Source organism: Canis aureus, chromosome 19 (genome assembly GCF_053574225.1).
Source record: "Canis aureus isolate CA01 chromosome 19, VMU_Caureus_v.1.0, whole genome shotgun sequence".
NCBI classification, from domain to species: Eukaryota; Metazoa; Chordata; class Mammalia; order Carnivora; family Canidae; genus Canis; species Canis aureus.
The window spans coordinates 45,936,125-45,956,698 of record NC_135629.1 but is presented as its reverse complement, the minus strand read 5'-3'; the positions used below and the strand labels follow the sequence as shown (position 1 = coordinate 45,956,698).

Below are 20,574 nucleotides of genomic sequence, written 5' to 3'. Positions count from 1 at the left end.
ATGCTTAGAGACACAGATTAGTGTCCCCAGCACCTAGACCTGTGAACACAGTAAGTGCCCTGTGATGGGATGACATGTATGAATGAATGATTGAAGAGAGGGTGACTTTGGCCAGAGAGGTTAGGGAAGACTTCCCTGAAAAGAAGTGGCATTTGAGCAGGAACCTGAAGGAGAAAGAGCTGGCCAGATGGAGAGGTGAGGGAACAATGCTCCAGAAAGGGGGGACAATGAGTGCAAAGGCCCTGAGGCTGGAACTCACTAAACAAGCTCAAAGGACAGCCTCTTTCCAGCTCTGTGAAGGAGATGGGCCCGACAACTTTTGTTTCCTTAACAGAAAGGGCAGAATGAGGCCCTGAGTGTCACCCTAGGAGTTTGCAAGGGCTGAAAGTTCCAAGGGACCCTGAAGACCTTCTCCAATCCTCCTCGGCAGGTGTAGAGTGGGCCACAAAGGCGAAAACTGTGCCCCTCAGTAAGGACCCTAAACAGGAGAAAGTGGGGGACCTGGAACATACAAATGACTTCACTCGCCCCTCTCTGGGCCTCAGTTTCTACATCTGTGGAATGAGAGAAGAAAGGCAAAGTTAACATGCACTTCAAGCAGGCAGCTCAGTTCCTGGCTCAGGACACTCTTCTCAAATGTTACCTGTTGCAATTATGTGATCCTCATAAATAGCCCATTTTACCCACGAAACAATAAAACCTCAGAGAGGTTAAGAGACATGAAGTAGTCAATATGCATCTCTAGGGGATACTAAGGATAGTGTGGTGGACCTGGCCCAGACTTACGGGATTTGGGGTGTAGAGAGGGTGGCGGACATGTATCAGAATGCCCAAGAACTTCCACCAGTGCCAGCCTGGGGTGGGGGTGTGGGAGTCAGGGAAGACTTTGCAGGGGAAGAGATGCTGAGCTGAGACACAATGGGTGAGGATGAGGATGGAGGAGGAGCAATCCAGGTGGTGGGCACAGTGTGTGCAATGGCCCTGAGGTGGGGCCATAGCTTGGAGTATGGAAAGCCAGATGAGTAGTGGAGTGCACTCACTAAGAGGGAGATGGAGAGACGTCTGTGGCCCAAACTGAAGGGGAAGTGGAGAAAAAAACAGAGAAAGTGAAATGCTAAAGGCAGATGATCTACAGGGAGGTTATAGCAAAATTTTATTCCCTTTTGTATCACTTTGCAGTATTTCCAAATTCTCCACATAAAACAAATATTACTTGTAAGTAAAGGGGGAAGGAGAAAAAAATATACATAAAAATCCCCTAAATCTCTGCTTTTCATTTATTTATTTCTTAAGATTTTTTGTTTGTTTTGAGAGAGAGGCAGGAGAGGAGGGGCAAAGGGACAAGGAGAAAGAGAATCTCAAGCAGACTCCACACTGAGGCTGAGCCCGACTGGGGGCTCGATCCCAGGACCCTGAGATCATGACCTGAACCAAAATCAAGAGTAGATGCTTGGCCCATGGAGCCACCCAGGTGCCGGTAAATCTCTGCCTTTTAAACATCTGGAAAGAAAGGCACCAAGTTTGTGACCCAGACGAATTTTAATTCTCCTTCTGTGGAATTTGATTGTTACTTGTGATGATCATGAATTATCAGTGGAATGGAATTATCAATGGAATTATTCAGGAATGAAGCCAGCTGTTCTTGAAGCCAGAGGCTTCTGGATGACTTGTGTCCTGTTATAATTCTTCAGAGGCGGGGGCGCGGGAGACTGAGGCTTCTGGAGGCTGGAATAAAACCTAATACTTAAGCAGAGACGCCTCTTTTGCTGCCAGCGAGACAGGCCCCTTCAGCAAGAGCTCCACCAGGCCAGGAGCCTGAGAAACAGTCGGGAAGTCAAGGAGAATCCTGGGGTTCACCCCGCCTCCCTCCGCCAGGGGGCGCCGCTGGCTAACCTCCTGCTCCCAGGGGCATAGCCTGGAGCAGGCAACAGGACCTATTTGCATCTCAGTTTCCCCATCCCTGAGGTGGGGATGGTATTAATTTTCGGTAATAGGGTTTATTTAACCCCAGAGACATGTTCAATGCCCTCACATTTCTAAGATATTTCAGAAAGGTCACCCTCCAACCAAAGTTGACCCAAGTACTAGGATCAGGCCGTAGAGGAGACACTGAGGCCCAGAAGGGGCTAGGACTGGAAAGAAAGCCTCAGAGCCTCCTTCCCCCTATCGGGAGCCTTAGAAACAGATGAGGGGAGAGGCAAGAATGCTGTGCTTTTGTTGCTGGTCTGTAAGAGGGAGAAAGTGGGGGGTCGGACCCAGCAGGAGGGTCCTGGGGCTAAGGAGAACAGAACCCAGAGACCCCAAGACTGAAACTACAGTGACTTAAAGCAGCAAGTACACAGGAGGCCACAAGCTAAGTCAGTCTTCAGAAACAGGCGCCGACACAGTGTCCTTCCTGCCTCTTATTGCTCCTCACTGCAGCTCCTGAGCCAGAATTGCATCTGGACGTTTTGATGCTAAAAATTCTCCCATTAGAGTTTCCCTTCTCTTGCATGGGGCTGCCTGGCAGATGAAGGAGAGGCACCTGCAGGGGGCAGTCTCCTGGGGGCTGACTTGCCACCCCCTTCTGTGGGGCAACCCTAGAAGCACACAGCAGGTACGAGCCTGGCACATAGTGGGTGCCCAATAAATATGTGATCAAGAGTGAAAGAATAAAAATAAAGCGATGGATGTGCCTCTAGGATGAGCACTGGAGAAGGCGGGCAAGGGGTCTGGGAGACATCCTCTTTCCACACCAGGGGTGGAAACCCAGGAGGGAGATCCCAAGGGCACTGGACGAGGCTGCCCCCAGCCCAGCCCCTTGGAGAGCTTTCTTGGAAAAGCCCAGGGTCAGACTGGACCCTGGCCAAGTGCCTCCAATTTGACCCCACGGTCTGCTTATAACTAAAAGCTTGTTTGTCTCCTTCAATGAGGAGGAAGGGGGTGGGGGGAGGCAAGGCAAGGGCCACCGGAACCTCCTTCTGGAAGACCCACCCACCCACTGAAAGCCATTAGGTGCCAAAGGGCTCAGCCATCACGTTGGCCTCATGGTCCACACAGGGCTTGCCCCCAGTCCTCTGGTTGTCCAGGAGTGGGGCGCCACGGTCCAGGCTGGCTTCCGGGGCCAGGACCTCAGTGTCAGGTGACTCCGAGACCTCTGTGTCCAAAGCTCCTTCCTCCTCCTCCTCTTCTTCCGCCTCCTCCAGGGTCAGCTCAAAGTGGAACCTGTCAGGGCTGTCCTGCTGAAGGCTGGTGAGATCCACAGGACTTCGGGGAATCTTGCTCTGGTACCACTCACGGTTGTCCTCCAGCGTGTCCAGCAGGTCCTGGGCATCTGGGTGCACCAGATCAGCCCACGTCTCCCACAGTGGGTGTGCAATGTAGTCAATGAAACCCACCTGTGGGTTGATATGGGGGTGGGGATGGGGGATGTAGCTATGCAATGAGTCACCATGGAACCTAGACCAGCCTCCAGGTCTTTGCCCAGCTTTCTCCCTCTGTCTGGAATGCCATTTCCCGACTCCTACTCAACCTTCAAAACCCTTTTCAAACAACCCTTTCTCTAGGGAACCTCCCCTGCCCCTTCTGGAGTCCTGCAACCACTAAGTCTTTCCCTCTACTCCAGCCTTGACCCCTCAGGGCTGGATGTAAGTGTCTCCCAGACTGGGAGCCCCTCCAGGGTGCCCCATGTCACCCCAAACAGACATTTCCAAACTCCACGAGTTTAGATCCCTTTCTCTGCAGCCCAGTGAGAACGCATCCCAGGCCTGACTCCACACAACCCAGTGCAGACCTCACCCGTAGGCTCCTCCCCGTCACTGGCCCACTGTGGTCAAGCCAGGACTCCTGGGCTCAGCTCACCCACTGTTTCCCCTCCCTCCCCTCAGTGTCTGCTGGTGGCTCAGCCCAGGGGCCCTCAGACCTGGGACTTCTCCACCGAGGCGGTGTGCTTATCGCACATGGGGCTGATATCCAGGCCTGATTCACGCTCCCGGTCACCCTGCTGGAAGAACTCGGCCATGATGCGGTCCGTCCACCGGCGGTACAGCTCCAGCGGCTTGGTGGGGTTGCTGAGGTCCGCACAGTGCACCAGGTTCTGCAAGACCTGGGGAGACGAAGGCTCAGGAGGGCTCTGGCCGGGCCACCCTCAGGCCTGGTATCCCCCCATAAGAGGCTGGTGCCATGAACACACCCATCTTATAGGTGGGGAAACTGAGGCTGGGAAAGACTGGCTAAGGCATAGGCGTGTTGTGACTCTAGGTGCCTCCATTTCTTCAAGTCTGGTGCACAGTCGATGCTTCATAAATAAAGCTAAATGAGAGCCGTGGACACCAGGGCCCCAGGGCCCGCCCAGCCACACACCTGGATGCGGTCGGAGTAGTTGTCCAACAGCAGGACTCCAAGGCTAGTCACCTTCTTGGTCTCCACCATGGTTTTGAGGTCGGCCAGGAGGTTCATGTGTTTGGACATGTCTGTGGCCAGTACCTGGGGGCAGACAAGGGAGGATGACAAATATGAAGGACTGCACCTGCTCCACCCCTCATTCCCTAACTCCCACACCCACTCTGACTCCCAGCCCTTGAGCCTCAGATTCCTCATCTATAAAACGGCGGGATGTAACAAGATTCACTGCAAACCCAGTTCACAAGAGGAGCTGAGTCCCTTCTCCAAGGTTGTTGGGTTTACAAGGAGCATCTCACATATGGGACAGGGCAAGGGGGAGGGAGATTAAACTTGGGGTTGAGGTGAGCTGTGCCTGAGGGCAGTGGTGAGGCCCAGCAGAGGGCATGGCCTGTGCAAAGGCCCTGGGACTGGATGAGCTGAGGAACATAGAGGAGCAAGTGAGTGCAGCAGCAATGGAGGGTGGGGAGTGCAGTGGGTCTCAGGGAGGAATGGGGAATTTATCCAGAGAGCCATGGGAGCTGCAGGGGGATCTCAAGCCAGGAGGGACCCGCCTTAATGCTCCTGACCACCCTCCTGTGGCCAACATGTGGCCAAAAGGGCTCTTTTCAGCCATTTAGAAGGAGGTTCAACTCTGAGCACAGCTGTTTAAAAGTTAACTGAAAAAAAAAACCCTATCAACTTAACTGGACCCAGCTAACCCAGGGGTGATCCATATGTAATGCATGGGCTTCTCTGAGAATCAGATAAAAACTGAGTTTTGAGTTTCTCAAAAACTCTCCCCAAATTTTCCATCTGCCTGAAATGATCCGCCCACTGGGGGTACCTGTTGCCCAAGGCCCCAGCTCCACCTCATCAAACTTTTAATACCTCATCATTCAGAGCCTTGGTTTCTCTGAGCTGTCCTCACATGCTGTTCCCTCTGCTGAGAACACTCCTCCCCTGCTCATGGCCCTCCACACCCTGCAAGCCCCACCAGCTTTAGTGTTCCCTCCGGGGGAAGCCCTCCTCAACCTTGAGTATCCCACCTCACCCCACAGCTCTCTCTCCAGGTCTCCCAACGTGGCTCCACCTATGGGTCCATCTGCCTCACAGACTGTGAGTCTGATAAAGGCCAGAACTCTATTGGTCATTGGCACAGGGCAAGCACACAATAGGTGTCCAATAAATGCTTGTTAAATTAATGAATAAGGGGCACCTGGCTGGTTCAGTTGGCAGAACACGTGACTCTTGATCTCAAGGTCGTGAGTTCAAGCCCCACACTGGGCATGGAGCCTACTTAATTAAGATGATAATAAATTAATGATAATGATATGATAAATTAATAAATAATAATAGATTAATGAATTGAGGCACGAGACTCACTGTCGTCTTCCAGTCTGAAAAATATCAAATAGACAGACTTATGGCTCAGAAAAAAACTGTACCTGAAACCTCAGAAACTCAGTGTGTGATGTGCAGCCAGGACCTAATTCGCCCGACCAGGGCTTGGATGGTCATTGCCCCATTTTAAGAGGAGGAAGCTCAGGTTCAGAGTGGAGACATGGCCAGGTCCAACTGAACCCCCAGCCAGGCCAAGATCACCCCATCCCATTCCTAGCTGTGGCCTCACCATGTCGATGACCATCCTGCGCAGACTCTGTCGCTGCTTGGCACTGAGGTTCTGGAAGATGTCGCAGTTCTCTGCCTGCAGCAGCTTGAAGCCCACGGCCAGGTGGTGGTTCTCCAGCACAGAGGCATCATTGTACATTAGTGCAAGCTCTGAGTCTGCAGGGGAGGCAGAGAGCCCCAAGTCCTGTCCCCTGGCCCACTTCACCCAAAAGCAGATTTCGCAAGCCCTTGGCAAAATCCTACTCATCCGTGGAGGCCCTGACTCTAATGCCTCCTACTCCAGGAAGCCTTCTAGAATTCTCTCTTTTCCCTTAGTCCTGCCCTGACTGCACGGCTGGGGGCATCTGTGTTTGGCTCTGTCTCCTTGAGACTGGGGACTCCTCGAGGACTTGGCATGACAGGAGACTACTCAGAGTTGGTTGACTGAACAACTGAGTCGTCATTTTATTAGACTTTGGGATCATCGAGTAAGAAGGCTCCACTCTTATCCCCAGCTCTCCAAGGATGTACATAAGAGGCACTGCATAACTATTTGACTGAGCTCTTCAGAAACCTCAGAGGACCCTGAACTTTAAAATCTTTGTGGCTCCAGGTCAGTTCTGCCACATGTGTTATTTTCTCATCTATTGAGCACCTACTGTGTACCTGGAACTGCTCTGAGCACCTAAGGGAGGGACTGTCCCAGCCATTTCACAAACAGGCAAGCTAGGCTCGGAGCAGGAATGGGTGGGCCTGAGGTCACATGACTGACAGGTGGAGGTTGGCCCTGTCCCCGACTCACTGGTGTTGATGAGAAACTGGTTGGAGACCCCAGGATGGTCCACATCATGGATGGCACTTGCAAAGACGGCAGCCAGGACTTCCAGGTCTGTGAAAACGGCCTGAGCAGGCAGGAGGTGTAGGAGGTCAGGGGTGGGTTCTCTGCACCTTGCACCCCCCCTTCCCGGGGCTGCCCCTAGCCTCAAGGTAGTACCTCGAGGGCAGGTGTGGCCAGCAGCACGTGCGTGGACTGAGCCACATCAGCGGCGTGTAGGCTGTTGTGGTAGGCCACATCTGCATGATAGTGACTCTCCAACATCAGAAGGTAGGTGGCAAGTGTGTCTGCTGGGATCTGAAATGTCTTGAGCAGGTCCCGTTCCTGGTCCATCACAGGCCTCCAGTCAAGGCCTTGGCTCTGGGCAGCAGCACACACTGTTCCCATTCTTCTGTCCCTCTAAACTCCCTTGGTCATTGTCCTTCCCCTCTGGTCTATCCCTGATGTCCCAAGACAGGGGGTATCTTCCTCCAGCTGTTCCCTCCAAGACTGGGTCTTTTCAGGGCCGGGCTCAGGGCTGAGGCTTGTTGGCAATGAATTTTTTAACCCAGTGAACTCCTATTCATCCTTCCATATGCAGCTCAAAGTATGCCATTCAGGGGTATCAAGGAGGATTTGAAAATGAGTGTCCCCTGAGGTCTTGGGGTTGGAAGATGTGAAGGAAAGAAACCCCAGTGGTATCAGAAACCAAAGGTAGGGAGGTACCTGAAAGATGCTGAATATGATGGTTGTGAGGGGCCGGTTCCCACTTAGCTCTGCCACCTTGAACACATCAAGGCCCCACTTGTTGGTGTCTTCCAATTCCTAGAATGTGAAGAACTAGGGCTTAACTCCAGCTCAACTTCCTCAGACCCTGGATCCTTGACACCCCCAACCAGGCCCCAGGTCCTACACTAAGCCCCACCTGCCCAGTATACAAGTGGGCAGACCGAGGTCCAAGACAGGGCATCCAAACAGAGCCAGGACTCAGACTCAAGTCTCAGGATTCCAGCTGGGGACCCACCTTGGCCAGCTGCCCCTCCTGGTCAGTCTGGACCCCAAAGCGTGGGATGGTGGCTGCAGAGAGGCTGGCACTGTGGGGGAGCCCACGCAGGCCGCTGATCTGGGACATGGGCCTTGGGGTCTCCATGGGGGTCACCCTGGGCAACTCCATCTCAGTCTGCTGGTCTGTAGACGGAGCAGGGTGGGGCTCAGGCAAACCGATTCAGACCTGCTGGGGTCATCCTGCCTAGCTTCAGGTCCTGGACCTTGCCAAGCCTCAGGATCAACCTATTTCCTTTTTACCTGGATCAAAGTAAGCTTGGAGTAAAGTCCCTATCTGGCCTGTAGCTACCCTTCTTCTCTGTTCATGGCTGATCTCAGTGACCCCTTCTTTTTGACATTGCCTTTGGGTACCTGGGGTTCAGTAATTTTCCCCAAACAGCCAAATGTCCTTTCCATGTCCCAAGCTGGAGACCTAGTTGTCTCCATGTTCACTCCATGTATCCCTTGGAAAACTTCTACTCATCCTTCAAAACCCTAGCTTTAACGTCCTTCTCCTCCCCAAAGTTCCTTCTGTTCTTCCCTGTGGTCCAGCTCTGACCCATTGGGTCAGAGGTATCTGTGTCTGGCTGTCTTCCCCAGATTGAGGTCTGTAATACAAATCTCTCTTTTTCTCCCTTCTTCCTACCTCTATGATGTTGCCCAAGCAGTGACCCACCACAGCTCACCCAGGAAGGTTTGGGAGATGTACTCAGACACCTGGTTCCCAGACCGGCTGGTTTCAGACAGGTGAGTTAACTCCCGGTTCAGCATCCGCTTGAACTGCAAGGGAAGGTGAGGGCAGTGATGATGGGGGCACTGTGGGCAGAGGCAAATGATCTCGGCTATCTGGTCCTCCTCACCTTGTTAGAGGCCATTTCCCCCACTGAGTGCCGTGTCTGCAGTGTCTCCAGCTGATCCAGACACCAGTCCAGCTCGTCCAGTGTCTCCAAAGCCAGCTTCTGCCCAGTGTCCTCTGGGGGCCGAGCTGGTCAGGGGCCTGCCTCAACCCCCCTGGGGGACCCTGTGCCCCTCGTGCCTCTATCTCTGTATCTGGGCCCTGGAGCCCTTCCCAATAAGGCCATTAAGGACCCCAGGATCTGAGTGACAGATCTGTCCCCAGGTAGCTGTGTGACCATGAGCAGGTCTCTGCCCTCCCTGGGCCTCGGCCTCCCTATCTGTGATATGGGCGTGGAAGACTCCATCCCCAAGGGTGTTTTGGGGATTACAGTTAGCAAAGCCTAAGGACTCGTGGGCAGAGTAGGTCACCATGGAGAGGAGTTCACAGCTGTCCAGCAGTGGGAGGAGGGAGTAGGAGCAGGCATATTACCTGTAGGTGGAGGGGGCTGACTGCCAAATAGGGGGTTCTCCACCGATGCCTGCCTGCGGTACAGATGGCCTCCCTCACTCCTACCGCCCCACCAAGTCTTCCAGGCCCCGCCTCCACCCAGCGCCCCCACCCCTTGCCCGCAGGTTGCTGGCCGCATTCTCTCCGGTCCAGCCCTGCCTCAGCCTCCCCCGCCTTGTCAGGCCCCGCCCCCAGGCCTGGCCCCGCCCCGCCTGTCCTGCCCTCTCCCGCAGGCCCCGCCCCATGCCTGCGCTTGTCGGCCCCGCCTCTCTCCCGCAGGCCCCGCCCCCGCCCCGCCCTCCGCGTACTTGGCTGCCCCGCGGCCTTGCAGGTGCGCCAGGGCTGCGACATTGCTCCGAACGGTCCTCAAACTGGCTAGGACCTGTGGGAAGGGGCGTGATCGGCGTTGGAAAGCAGAGCTCGGCTCCGCCTGCTGGGCTCACGGGAGGAGGGGCAAAGGATGGGCACCCACCTGGGCGAAGGGCGTCACAATCATGTCTTCTCCGTGTCTGCCGGGAGACGAACATCAGGAAGGGCGGCCAGGAGAAGCCCTCACGCTGGTTCCCATCTTCCAGCTTTTACCCATTCGATGTCCTCAGCTGAGCGCGTCCTCCCCCCATGACTCCTCCTTTGGGTGCCCTGGTCCCTGAGCTCCCCTCACCTGACTCTTCTCTGAAAGCCACCACAGCTCCTCTGATCGATCCCCATCTCACAAATCGGATACCAGGGGTGGCAGAAGTCTTAACAGAGGCAGGGTGGAAATTACTTTATTTCTCTTTTCATTGTGGCTACCAGGGCTATCCTAACTCTAGGTGTTTGTGTGGTTGCCGCTAATCGCACTTCATGTTTCCCGATTGCCACCCAATCCCAGACTAAAGTCAAGTACAGAGAATTACCGGATATCATTCTCAGCATGCTCCACCCCATAAGTAAGCTGTCTGGCAAACACCTACTTAAACCTCAAAGCCCAGCTCAAATGACCACTTGAAGGAGGTGTGCTGACTGGAGGAATTAAGGAAGGGGGGAGGAACAGGGAGGTGTCACCCCACCAGCCTTGGACTCACAGATCGCTAGCCACAGAGGAGTTCCGAGACATGGCCTTGGGCGAGAGTTCGTAGTCGCTGTCAGAGCGGTACAGGAAGGATTCTCGCCTCTGGCTGTGCTGAGCAGAAGCCTGGATGACCCGGCCAAGGCCAGGCCCAGCCTGAGGGTCCAGGGTGCTCCTTCCACATGAGAGTCCATTTTCCAGGTCAAAGCTGAAGGTAGATTATAATGGCTTGGTCAGAGACGAGGGTCCTGGCGTGTGATGCCTGGCTGTGGCCCACACCTGTTGTGTCACATTCTCCCAGGGGCCTCAGTGGGTTGGGCAGAAGTAGGTTCCAGTTTGTCCACATGCCCCATAGTCGCACCCCTACTCTGGGACCCCATGCTCCTCATCCCTCTGTCTCCACATTCATACCCCAGAGCCCTTCCCACTGGGATCAGTCTGGACTCTAGGACATGAGTTTCAGATCTGTCCCCAAGTGGCTGTGTGACCATGGGTAGGTTTCGGCCTTTCTCTGGATATCATCCACCTGTTCTCTAACATGCGCGTGGTATATGCCTTCCCTGACTTTTAGGGAGTTACAACAGAGCATGTGCGGACTGCTGCTGTGTGCCCGTACTACTAAGGAGTAAACTAAGGTCTGTGTTGCATGGTGAGTTCACTGGCACTAGAAATGACTTCCTGGGCTTTCCTTTCTAGAGCGGGCCTGGGTCCAGCCTAGATGTGTTCCAAGTGTCCCCCAGTCAGCTTTGGTCATGGTCTGAATCACCTGTCCTCTTCCCCAGCTCCCAGGCTCGATGTTCATTCTATATGGCCCTACCCCAATCTTGTCGACCATGTTCCCAGCTCATTTGGCCTTGTCCTCAGTTTCCCCTCTTGTGTTTCATTTTAGGCCCAAACGCTTTGCCTGTTCTCTTCCACCTCCGGGCCTTTGCACAGGCTGTGCCCTCTGCCCACAGCACCATCCTCCCCCCAGTGTCCCTTGTTCCGATAATCCCCAATACCTCCTCAGGCCACACCCGGCCTGGATAAGGGGGACTACACCCCTATCCCTTGGGATTACTGATGAGAGAAAAAGTGGGAGGGGTGGAGGAAATAGAAGTTCTGGAGAGGAGTTAGAGAGAGAGGAGTTAGCAACTTGGAAGAGGGGAGTCATGGGCTTTTGAGAAGGGGATAGGAGAGGAGAAGCCAGGACGACACGGGGGGGGGGGGGGGGGGGGGGGGCGGACATCCAAGACACAGGGCTCCTGGCCAAGGGCCACGGTCCACCTGGTCCCCTGCCAAGTGACCCCAGCCCAGTCCACGGGCCAGGATCAGCACCTGCCAGAAGACTCTGAGCAGGGGTTTCGGCTTAGACTGCGGTGAGGGTGGGGGTTCAACAACATTCTGTCCAGTTCAGCTGGATTCGGTCCGGCTCGGTCAGGTACGGCCAGGTTTGACTTGAATTGGGTCTGATCGCACAGGTTTGGGCCTGCCCCAGGTAAGTTCAGTCGCATGAACTGGCTAAGATCCGGCTATGGCCTGCTTTCAGGCAGGATCGGATGCGCACGAGCACGTTCGCCTAAATCCAGCAGCGCTACGTTTCCGAGCAAGTCCCAGTGGCCCTCGGCCCGAGTCGGGCAAATTCGGCCCAGTCCGGCCTCACTCGGGTAAATTCGGACATATTCGGCTACGTCCGGCCGCCCTCGGCCTTTTCGAATTCGGCGCTTCTAAGAGAATCCCCAGACAGCTGGGGTGTCCAAGCTCCGGCTTCGTGACGTCACCACGAGGGGGCGGGGCTTCTTAACCCTACCCTGCCCTGGCCGGGGCTCCGAGGCAGGCAAAGAGACGCTTAGGAGAGCTAGCGGCCGCGGAGACCCAAACCTGCCCTAGGAGGGGGAGCCCTGGGAGTGGCGACCCCCTGCCCCCTTTACCCCTCCCCAAAGGTTGTGGAAGAGCAAGCGTATGGATCACAAGGAAATTGAGGTCAGAAGAGGCAACAAGGTGCTGGATTCGAATCTAAATAATGGGTGCAGAGGGTTAAGGGCTGGGCGGGGATTTTCGCGCCGCGCAGAAAAGCTGTTTTTCTTTCTGCTCTAAACTTAGCCGGGAGCGGTGGGGTCAGACTGTGGTTCCATGACGCGAGAGGCGCGGGGCGAGGTCGCCTGGACTGTGAGAACCGTGCGTCTGTCCATCGTTTAGATAAGTAAACTGAGGCAAGGGGGCCTCAGAGGTACCCACCCACCCTCCTCCTGCCCCACCTTCTGGGACCGAGGGCTCTCCCTCCACGCCCCTGAGCTCTCTCCGGAACCCTCCGCAGGGACCCCTCTGCGCAGGGGTCTGGTACCCTGGCGGCGCTCTCCCGCACCTGGGACACCCCGCCCCTCCCGGACTGAAAGGGTGCCACCAAGGACCACAGTCACGACTGCCTCCACCCTGCCAGCTGTCACTGGCTGTGTGACCTTGATGAAGGGACCTTCAGTCCCTGAGCCGGCAGGTGCCAAATTATCAAGTGAGTGCTAATGTGGCAGCAATCTAGCGCAAGGTGCCAAACACATTCGCCGTCCCCGAGCCCCACGAGATCACAGCTTCCTGAGGGGTCGGAATTCGAACCCAGATCGCTGGATGGACTCTTTGTAGGACGCAACCGAGTGGGACTGCGAGGAACCGGCGCTCGGCCAACGCGGGTCCGCTTTCTGCGTGGGACACACAACTCGCCCCCTTACTCTGGGAACACCCTGCCTCGAAGGCCCACGTCAAATCGGGTCTTCCTCTGTACACACCGAAGGCTTAGTGTTTGCCCCCTCCCCGCCCCCCCAGCCATCCCATTGCTGGCTCCGGGACTGACTGGGGAGCGAGATCAAGGGGAGGAGTCACTTCCTCCTCCCCTCACTCCCAGGGCATTCGGCCCGCCTGCCCCCGACAGGCTAGGGTCAGGAGGAGACGTGAGCCTCAGCCCGTCCTGCTCTGGGCCACACGGCTGCAAAGGGACAGACGCTGGTCCCCCGGGCATTATACAGGCAGCGGGTGAAGGGAGACAGAGATGGAGAAGGACGGAGCCTCCAAGTAGAGAGGGCAGGGGGAGAGAGATACCGAGAAAGAGAGGGAGGAGCAGAGCGTCCCTACCCTGATCCCCGACCCGGCTCCCCCTGTCCCTGACTTTGCCCGTCCCACCTCCAGCCTAGCGGTTCTGGTGACCCCCTCCAGGCCCTCGGCCTCGCCTCACCACAGCGGATGGGCCACAGTGAAGCGCCGCTGCAGGCGGATGCTCTGGTTCACCAGGAGTTTCCTGAAGAGCCCGGGGGAGCCGCGCGGGGAGCCCCGAGGGGAGCTGGGCCCAGGGGCCGGGGCGGGCGCGGGGGGTCCCTGCATGGCCAAGACCGCAGGGAGGCTGAACCCAGCGCCGGCTGCGCGGGACCTTTTCTGGACAGCCGCGGGGGCGGGGCCCGGCGGGGAGGGGGCAGAGGGCTCCAGGGCTCCGCCTCGCCGCTCGACCTCTCCTTGATGCCCCGACGGGACAAATGGGGAAACTGAGGCACTGAGCTGACCGCGACTCTCTGCTCCCTCCCTTTGGGGGTGGCCCCTTGGGCCCCAGAACCCTGACCTCAGCCATTTCCCTTTGTCAACATGTCAACATGTCCCCAATTAGGGCAGCTTTGGGTTGACAACTTGGCTGAAAAAGAGTGAAATGCGGAAGCCAGAAAGGGAAGTGTCCTCGGCTGTGACCGGGTCACCAAGGCATGGAGTTTGCTGAGAGGCTGCCCAGATCCCACACGGTGTTTCCAATACCCCTCTGCCCATTTTCCATATGGAGAAAATGAGGCCTGAAGCCATCAGTGGCTGCCCAGAAACTACAAACCCTTCACCCTTTGCTGGGTGGGTAGACTGAGGCTTGGAGAAACGTAGTAACGGGTGCATGGCTTTGCTGCAAGCCAGTGGGGTTCGAACCCAGCTCCCCCTCTCCTAGTCCCCCTCCACAAAGTCCCCACATGACCCCCACCCGCTCTGACATTCCCCAGGCCCTGTCTCTGGATCCTTTCCCCTCTCTTGTTGTCTCTACTGGACAAACATCCGCACTCCACTCCCGCCAGGTCTTCCGTCTGCGAAGCATCAGCTGCCTCTCCCCTGCCCCAGAAAGGACCAGGGGCCTGGAAAGGGAGATTCTGGGGGTTGTCAGGGGTATGTAGCAGGTGCACTATCCTCTGAATGCTGGTGCTAGGATGGCCGTGCCCTGTTCCACAGAAAGGGAAACCAAGTCTCAGGGTGACAGACTTGGAGGCAGGACCTTGAGTACCCATGGGTGAGGCAGAAGCAGCTGAGGCCCAGGGAGGCTGGGCCTCCCAGCTGAGGCCACACAGAAGCTCTAAATCACACTGTGTCCCTGCTGTGGGGTGACACCCCCTCCCCTGCCTTTGTCCCAGGAGACTTGATGCATTTTTGGGGTCCCTAGGCAAATGGCATCTACATTTCTGACACTCCTAGGGGAATGTGATATACAAAGGGGGCAATTAGAGCTTCCATGGGGGAACCTCAGGTGCCACAGGGAGGAGACTCTGATTCTCTTCTGACTCCCAACCATCTTATTGTCCCCATTGTACAGATGAGAAAACGGAGGCTCAGAGAAGGGGCACTCTGGGGCCCAGGAGTGCAGAGAGTCTCAAGGACCTGGCTGGGAACTCCATCCTGCCCTTGTGGCCCTGCAACCGGACACCTGGTGGGAACCAGACTTGTTGTCCCAAAGTCAAAAATACCATCTGTAGTTGCTGTGGCTGGACCTAATTATAGCCAGTCCCCAGGGGGTAGAGGCTGCCAGGATCAGCTGGGTGGAGGCACTGGGGACAGGGTCAGAGAGCCCTGATACCACCTCAGCCCCATGGGAGGGGTCTGTAAGAGTCCTGGGTCCCCAAGGAGAAACTGAGACACGGAGGGATTCAGTCCCTCCCCAGAAGTCACAGACATGCAATGGAAAGCTTAGAGTGCATGAATACAAACTGCTTCCTACTTGCCTGGAGCTGGGCCAAGGGTGGCGCACGTAAAAGTCATTTGATTTTCAGAGCAACTCTTCAAAGTGAGGACTATCAGGCTCATTTTGTGGATGGGGAAATTGAGGCACAGGGAGGTGGTGTTCACTTGCTCAGGGTCACGCAGCCCTGAGCAGCAGAGCCAGGGTCATTCGGCCCTAGGCTGCAGGGCTCCCTAGCCTGTGCCCTCTCCCACTTAATGCTTAACTGACTCCATCCCCTCTGAAGTCCCAGAGGCTACTCTGACATTAATTTTTATTCTTTTTTTTTTTTAAATTTATTTCTTTATGATAGTCACAGAGAGAGAGAGAGAGAGAGAGAGAGAGAGAGAGAGGCAGAGACACAGGCAGAGGGAGAAGCAGGCTCCATGCAGGGAGCCCGACATGGGATTCGATCCCGGGTCTCCAGGATCGCGCCCTGGGTCAAAGGCAGGCGCCAAACCGCTGCGCCACCCAGGGATCCCTGACATTAATTTTTATCAAGAGTTTTAATAGTTTAGTGGTTTGAAACATTAATAGATTCAACTTTAAATATTTTATTAACAGTTTTAACAGCAATGCTCTATTAATAGCTTTTTGGATGGGGAAAATGAGCCACAGAGCCAAGACTCAGCGTTTGAAGCCTGGTCTGTTTGACTCTGGGAGGTCCCAACCTAGCTGGGTAAGGAACTAAGGATGAAAGAAGGGTGGACATGAGGACCCCTGTTCTGACTTTGTCCTGTGTCCTGCATGACCTGAGGAAGTGCCCAGAACTCCAGTGTCCTTAGTATATCACTGTCTTGAATTCCCCCATTGAAGCTGTTCTTTCCTTGGCAGACACTTTTCTCCTCTACCACCAGGTGGCACCGGTGGGATGGGAGGCAGGTGCTGTTATGCCCATTTTACAGACAAGTAAACTGAGGTCTGGAGAGGAGCTATGACTTGCCCAAGTCTCCATGGAGAATCTAGACAAAGAGAGGAGAGTAGGGGCTAAGTCAAGTGTATAGATGCTCACATGGGTCAGATCTCACCATCCTCTGCTCCAGACCCTCCCATGGCTCCCTATTGCCTTTCCAACTTAAGCTATACCTCTCTGAAGGCCTTGTGTGGTCTGACCCTTTTGAGGTCTGAGCCTCTTTACCCCCCTCCTCATGGCTCACTCTGCTCCAGCCTCATCCCCCTCCTTACTTTTCCTTGAACCAGCCAGATTCACTCCCACCCCATGCCCTTGCCCAGATGCTCTTCTTCTGCTGACTTTTCATGCTGCAGGTCACAGCTGGAGCATGACCTCTCCAGGAAGCCCTCCCTGACTAGCCCTCCCTTCTCTCATGGGTACAATTTCACACTTCCTTGTCATGATTACTTGATGTGGATATGCCTTGCCCACTAGGCCCTCAAAGGCAGGACCTGCCTTTGCTCACAGCTGTGCCCTCAGTGTCTGGCACTCAGTAGGTGCTTATAAATGCTTGGAAATAAAGAGAAAGTCTCCTCCTTCCACCCTTCAGCCACAGTAATCTGTGTTCAGCTCTTCATATACCTGATCCTCCTGAGGCTCTGCACATTCTGTTCATTCTGCTTGGCACGTCCTTCCTTTCAGTCTCTCTGGCTAAATTTTCTTCAACCTCCAATTTAAGCTTAGATGCCACCTCTTTCAAGCTATTCTTTCTCAGAAAGCCTCCTCTGGGCTTCCCTGGCACCCCGACCTCTCCCCATCACAACATAGATCTCCCTGTACTATCTCCATCTGGTGTAACTGTCTGCACTATCAGCCTGTCCGCACCTGCTTGCCCATTGCTGTGTCCCAGTACAGGAGCTGTACAGCACACAGTAGGTGCTTAATAAATACTTGCAGAACAAGATTCTAGGATCCTCCCAGACCACATGATCTGCATGGGGCAGTGGGGAGGACAGCCAGATCTGGGAACCAGGCTCCTAAACAGAAAGTTTAAGACAAAAATGTAGAAAGTACGGATTCACGTTTGCATCTCTGTCAACACTGAGGTCAGAGAAGCACTGCCACTTTTTCGGGACCACACAGTAGGTTGTCCTTAAACCCAGCTTCCCCAAGGGTTGAGACCCTCCCCACACACGCACATGTATGCACACTCACAGGAACACAATCTCCTGCCTTCCAGAGCCACTTGGGGTCTCCCCCCTAAGACAGGCGCAAACCCGTCTGTTTGTTCTTTCTTGAAGATGGAAAATCATGAGTCACTGGGAGTGGGGGAAGGAGGAGCTGAGGGATGTGGATGTTGGTGGGGGCAAGGGGCCTGCTGGGTCACCTGGGAATAGCTCCAAACCCTCTGGGCCATGGGGCCCATCTGCCACAGATATATCCCAGAGCTGCTGGAGGACCAGGCTGAGAACATTAGGCCAGGCTTGTTGATTAAGTAAGAAGTCAGTGGCCCCAGGAGGTCCATGGCCCAAGGTGGGAGAAAATGAAAACCAAGATCCAGAGAGGAAAGCAACTCATCAGACGTCACCCAGCCGAGCCTCAAACCCCAGCCTCTAGATCTGGCCTAGAGTCAGGTGGCCCCCCCTCCTATCGAGGAGGGCCTGGGGCTCCTACATCTTGCTCCTCAGTCCTCTAGCTCTTCAGCCTTCCAGCCCTGAGACCCCCACCTCTGGTCCCTCTAAGGCCCCTGTTTCCTCTCTGTGTTTCTTTTCTGTCTCTGTCCTATTCCCCTGACAGCCCTCCCCTTGGTTTATACGAAAAAGGAGGAGTAGCCCTCCCGGCTTTACTCCCCACTTCTCCATTCCATCTCTTCTGGTGTGGAAAAAACATCCTGTGCTCAGGCTCCCCGAGAGGCTTCCACTCCTTCCCGGGTGACAGCAGGCTGGACAGACCACAGAGAAGGCTGCTTCCCCAGTGCTGTGGACAGCCTGTCCTGCTGCTCTCATACATCCTCCCCAAGCTGCCCTCAGATACTCACGGTGGCCACAAACCCCACAAACATCCCAGGACATTCCAAGATCTGAAGGACCCTCGGACACCCAGCTGGGTCAGAGCGAAGTCATGCCCAGTCACACACCCATGGGCACCACAAGGGGAAACACATAGGCACGTACACAACTGGTGTACACACACCCAAACATATCCAGTTCCCCACAGAGACACGACTGTGGGCACTCACACACGGGTCGCAGCTGCTCAGACTCATACACACACTCAGATGCGATCGCACCTTAGCACACCCAGTCAGAGACCCACAAGCAATCATGACACTACCACCCTCCAGCTCCACCCCACATAAAAACAGCCTTTCCCTCCAAACAACTGGCCTCAAGCCAAGCAGCAGAGACCCCCGCCCCTGGAGAAGCCAGGACCCTCCCCCACTCCCGCCAGGCCCCGCGCGCCCCTCCCCCACGCCTCGGGAAGTACCCTGCCCCCGCCCACCTACCGCCTGTAGGAGGTGGGCCAGGAGCGCCGCGACTTCTCGAGCCCCGGCCGCGGGCTGCGGTCTGTCTCGCTGCGGCCCACGGACTTGTCCGGGTCCGAGTAGAAGCGTTGCTGGATGCGGATGGGGCGCCGGGGCTGACGCCACAAGTGCTTCGGGGGTCTGGCTACGCCTTGGCGGCTGCGAGCGCGACTCAGCTCGCTGGATGCCTCCGCGCCTTCTTGGACCCCTGGGGTCTCCATGCGCCAGAAGAAGGGAGCGGGGAGAGCGGGGAGCAGAGAGAGCAAGGCGCGGGAGCCGTCCCTGGGAACGAGGAGTGTCTGCGCCCGGGTCGGGCCAGGGCCGGGGGTGGAGGCGACAGCGAGGAGCTGTCCGCGCTGGAGGTGCTGAGGCGGGAGAAGGTAGAAGCAGGGGCTCAAGGTGGGGCTGCGCCGAGGAGCTGTCCGTGCCCGGGTGGTGCTGAAGGACAGCGAGGAGGAAGAACTTGGGGTGGGGGTTGGAAACAGGGATTGGGGACACCCCCAGAGCAGAGAATGGCTTGCTGTCCCCTCTAGTGCTGAATGAAAGAGGGTCAAGCCATGAGCTTGGACTGGAGAAGACAGAAATTGTCCTCCCTTTCGCTGCCGAAGGGAGAACAGGGAGACAGGGGCTCTGGAGAACCCCCCGCCACTCCCCCACCCCCCGGCGCTAAGGCTCTGTTCCTTCTCCTGGCGCTGAAAGGGAAGAAGGTAGTAGATTCAGGGGCTCCGGGTGGATGAAACGCGAGGAGCTAGCTGCAGGAAGCGCAGAGACTGGGGTTCAGAAGCACCTCCACACCAGGGCGTCGTCCACCCAGGAGGTGCTGAAAGCTGAGTAGCGGCGGGTCTTCAACCCTCCCCAGTGACCGTAGCAAGAAGTCTGGAAGCAGAGCCAAGGGCTCTGGTCTTCAGAGGTAGGCACCGATGGTGTTTCTCTGCCAAGCTCAGGAAAGTAGGCTTAGCGGTTCAGCCTCAGATGGGGTCTCTTTGGAGTCCTGAAACCCCACTCACAAAGGGCAAAGATCCTGGAGGGGAGTGTTGTAACAGGGCCTTCCCATCCCTAGGATGGGGACACAGAAGCTGCATCTAGTCGGGGCTGCCAACAGTGGGGGTGGGTAAAGAGGGGCACTCTTATAGCCACGCCAACGCCCAGACCCTCAACAGAAATGATGGGATCTCATTCGTCCTGCTCTGCCTTGGGCCCCACCTCACAGCCACGATTCCTGCCCTCAAATCCCAGGCCTGCCCCTCCTTTTCCCAGTTCTAGAAACTCAAGGCCCTGCCCACCAGGCATCCTAATCTCAGGGGTAATTTCCTGGTAAGTGGCAAAGGGAGGATGAGAACATTTTCTATTATGGTTAACAGAAGTAGACATACACAGGAGCAGGGCTGGGTGGGTGGATGTGGGCTCTGGGCTGGGGCAGGGAGGCATTTGGGGCTACTTGGTGCAGTAAGTTTGGGGGTAGGAAGAGCCATGATCTCAGAAGGATATTTCAAGGCTAATTATCATGGAGACTATCCACCCTTTACCTTAGTTGTGTCCCCAGGTTGGAGAAATGGGAAATGTTTGGGTCAGACAGACTGAGCTCAAGCCCCAGTACTGCTGTCTTGATGGATAGTGGAAAACAAATGCCTCTTCTCTCTCCTTTCTGTTTGCGCTTCCTCTTAGATCCCTCCCCTCCAAAAATGACAGGGGAAGACAACTTGGTCCACTGGTGAGGGACGTGGTTTGTGCCACTGGCTGGCTGTCACTCCTCCTTTCTAATCCTGTTTTCTATTCTGAAAAATGGAAATAACGATGGTGTCCCCACATCTTGGCATTGTTGGAAAGATGAAAAGGGATGTCACATGTGAAAGGTCAAAGGCCAGGAGCTGTCCACACAAGTGGCCCCTTTCCTTGCTGGTGTTTACCAATGCCTGGTGTGTCTACCTCATACATAACTTCTGATTCTACCTACTTCTC

At 55.6% G+C, this 20,574-nt stretch overlaps 1 protein-coding gene across 3 annotated transcripts; it reads right to left on the bottom strand.

The window, feature by feature from the left end:
* Positions 1-1,259: 1,259 nt before the first annotated feature.
* On the bottom strand, positions 1,260-19,202 carry PDE4C (phosphodiesterase 4C). Of its 3 annotated transcripts, none has more exons than XM_077859392.1 (15): positions 18,598-19,202; positions 10,238-10,429; positions 9,646-9,682; positions 9,482-9,555; positions 9,156-9,208; positions 8,689-8,801; positions 8,515-8,608; positions 7,809-7,972; positions 7,511-7,609; positions 6,965-7,129; positions 6,773-6,872; positions 5,993-6,147; positions 4,342-4,464; positions 3,902-4,084; positions 1,260-3,377 (listed from the first exon to the last, which is right to left on the bottom strand). In XM_077859392.1, the coding sequence occupies exons 1-15, from the start codon at positions 18,834-18,836 to the stop codon at positions 2,991-2,993; spliced, it is 2,178 nt and encodes a 725-aa protein (XP_077715518.1). In that variant the 5' UTR covers positions 18,837-19,202; the 3' UTR covers positions 1,260-2,990. The 3 variants fall into 3 exon arrangements, with proteins under 3 accessions (XP_077715518.1, XP_077715519.1, XP_077715520.1); XM_077859393.1 differs by lacking the exon at positions 18,598-19,202 and adding an exon at positions 13,424-13,613; XM_077859394.1 differs by lacking the exons at positions 8,689-8,801; positions 18,598-19,202 and having other exon boundaries at positions 10,238-10,338.
* Positions 19,203-20,574: the final 1,372 nt, after the last annotated feature.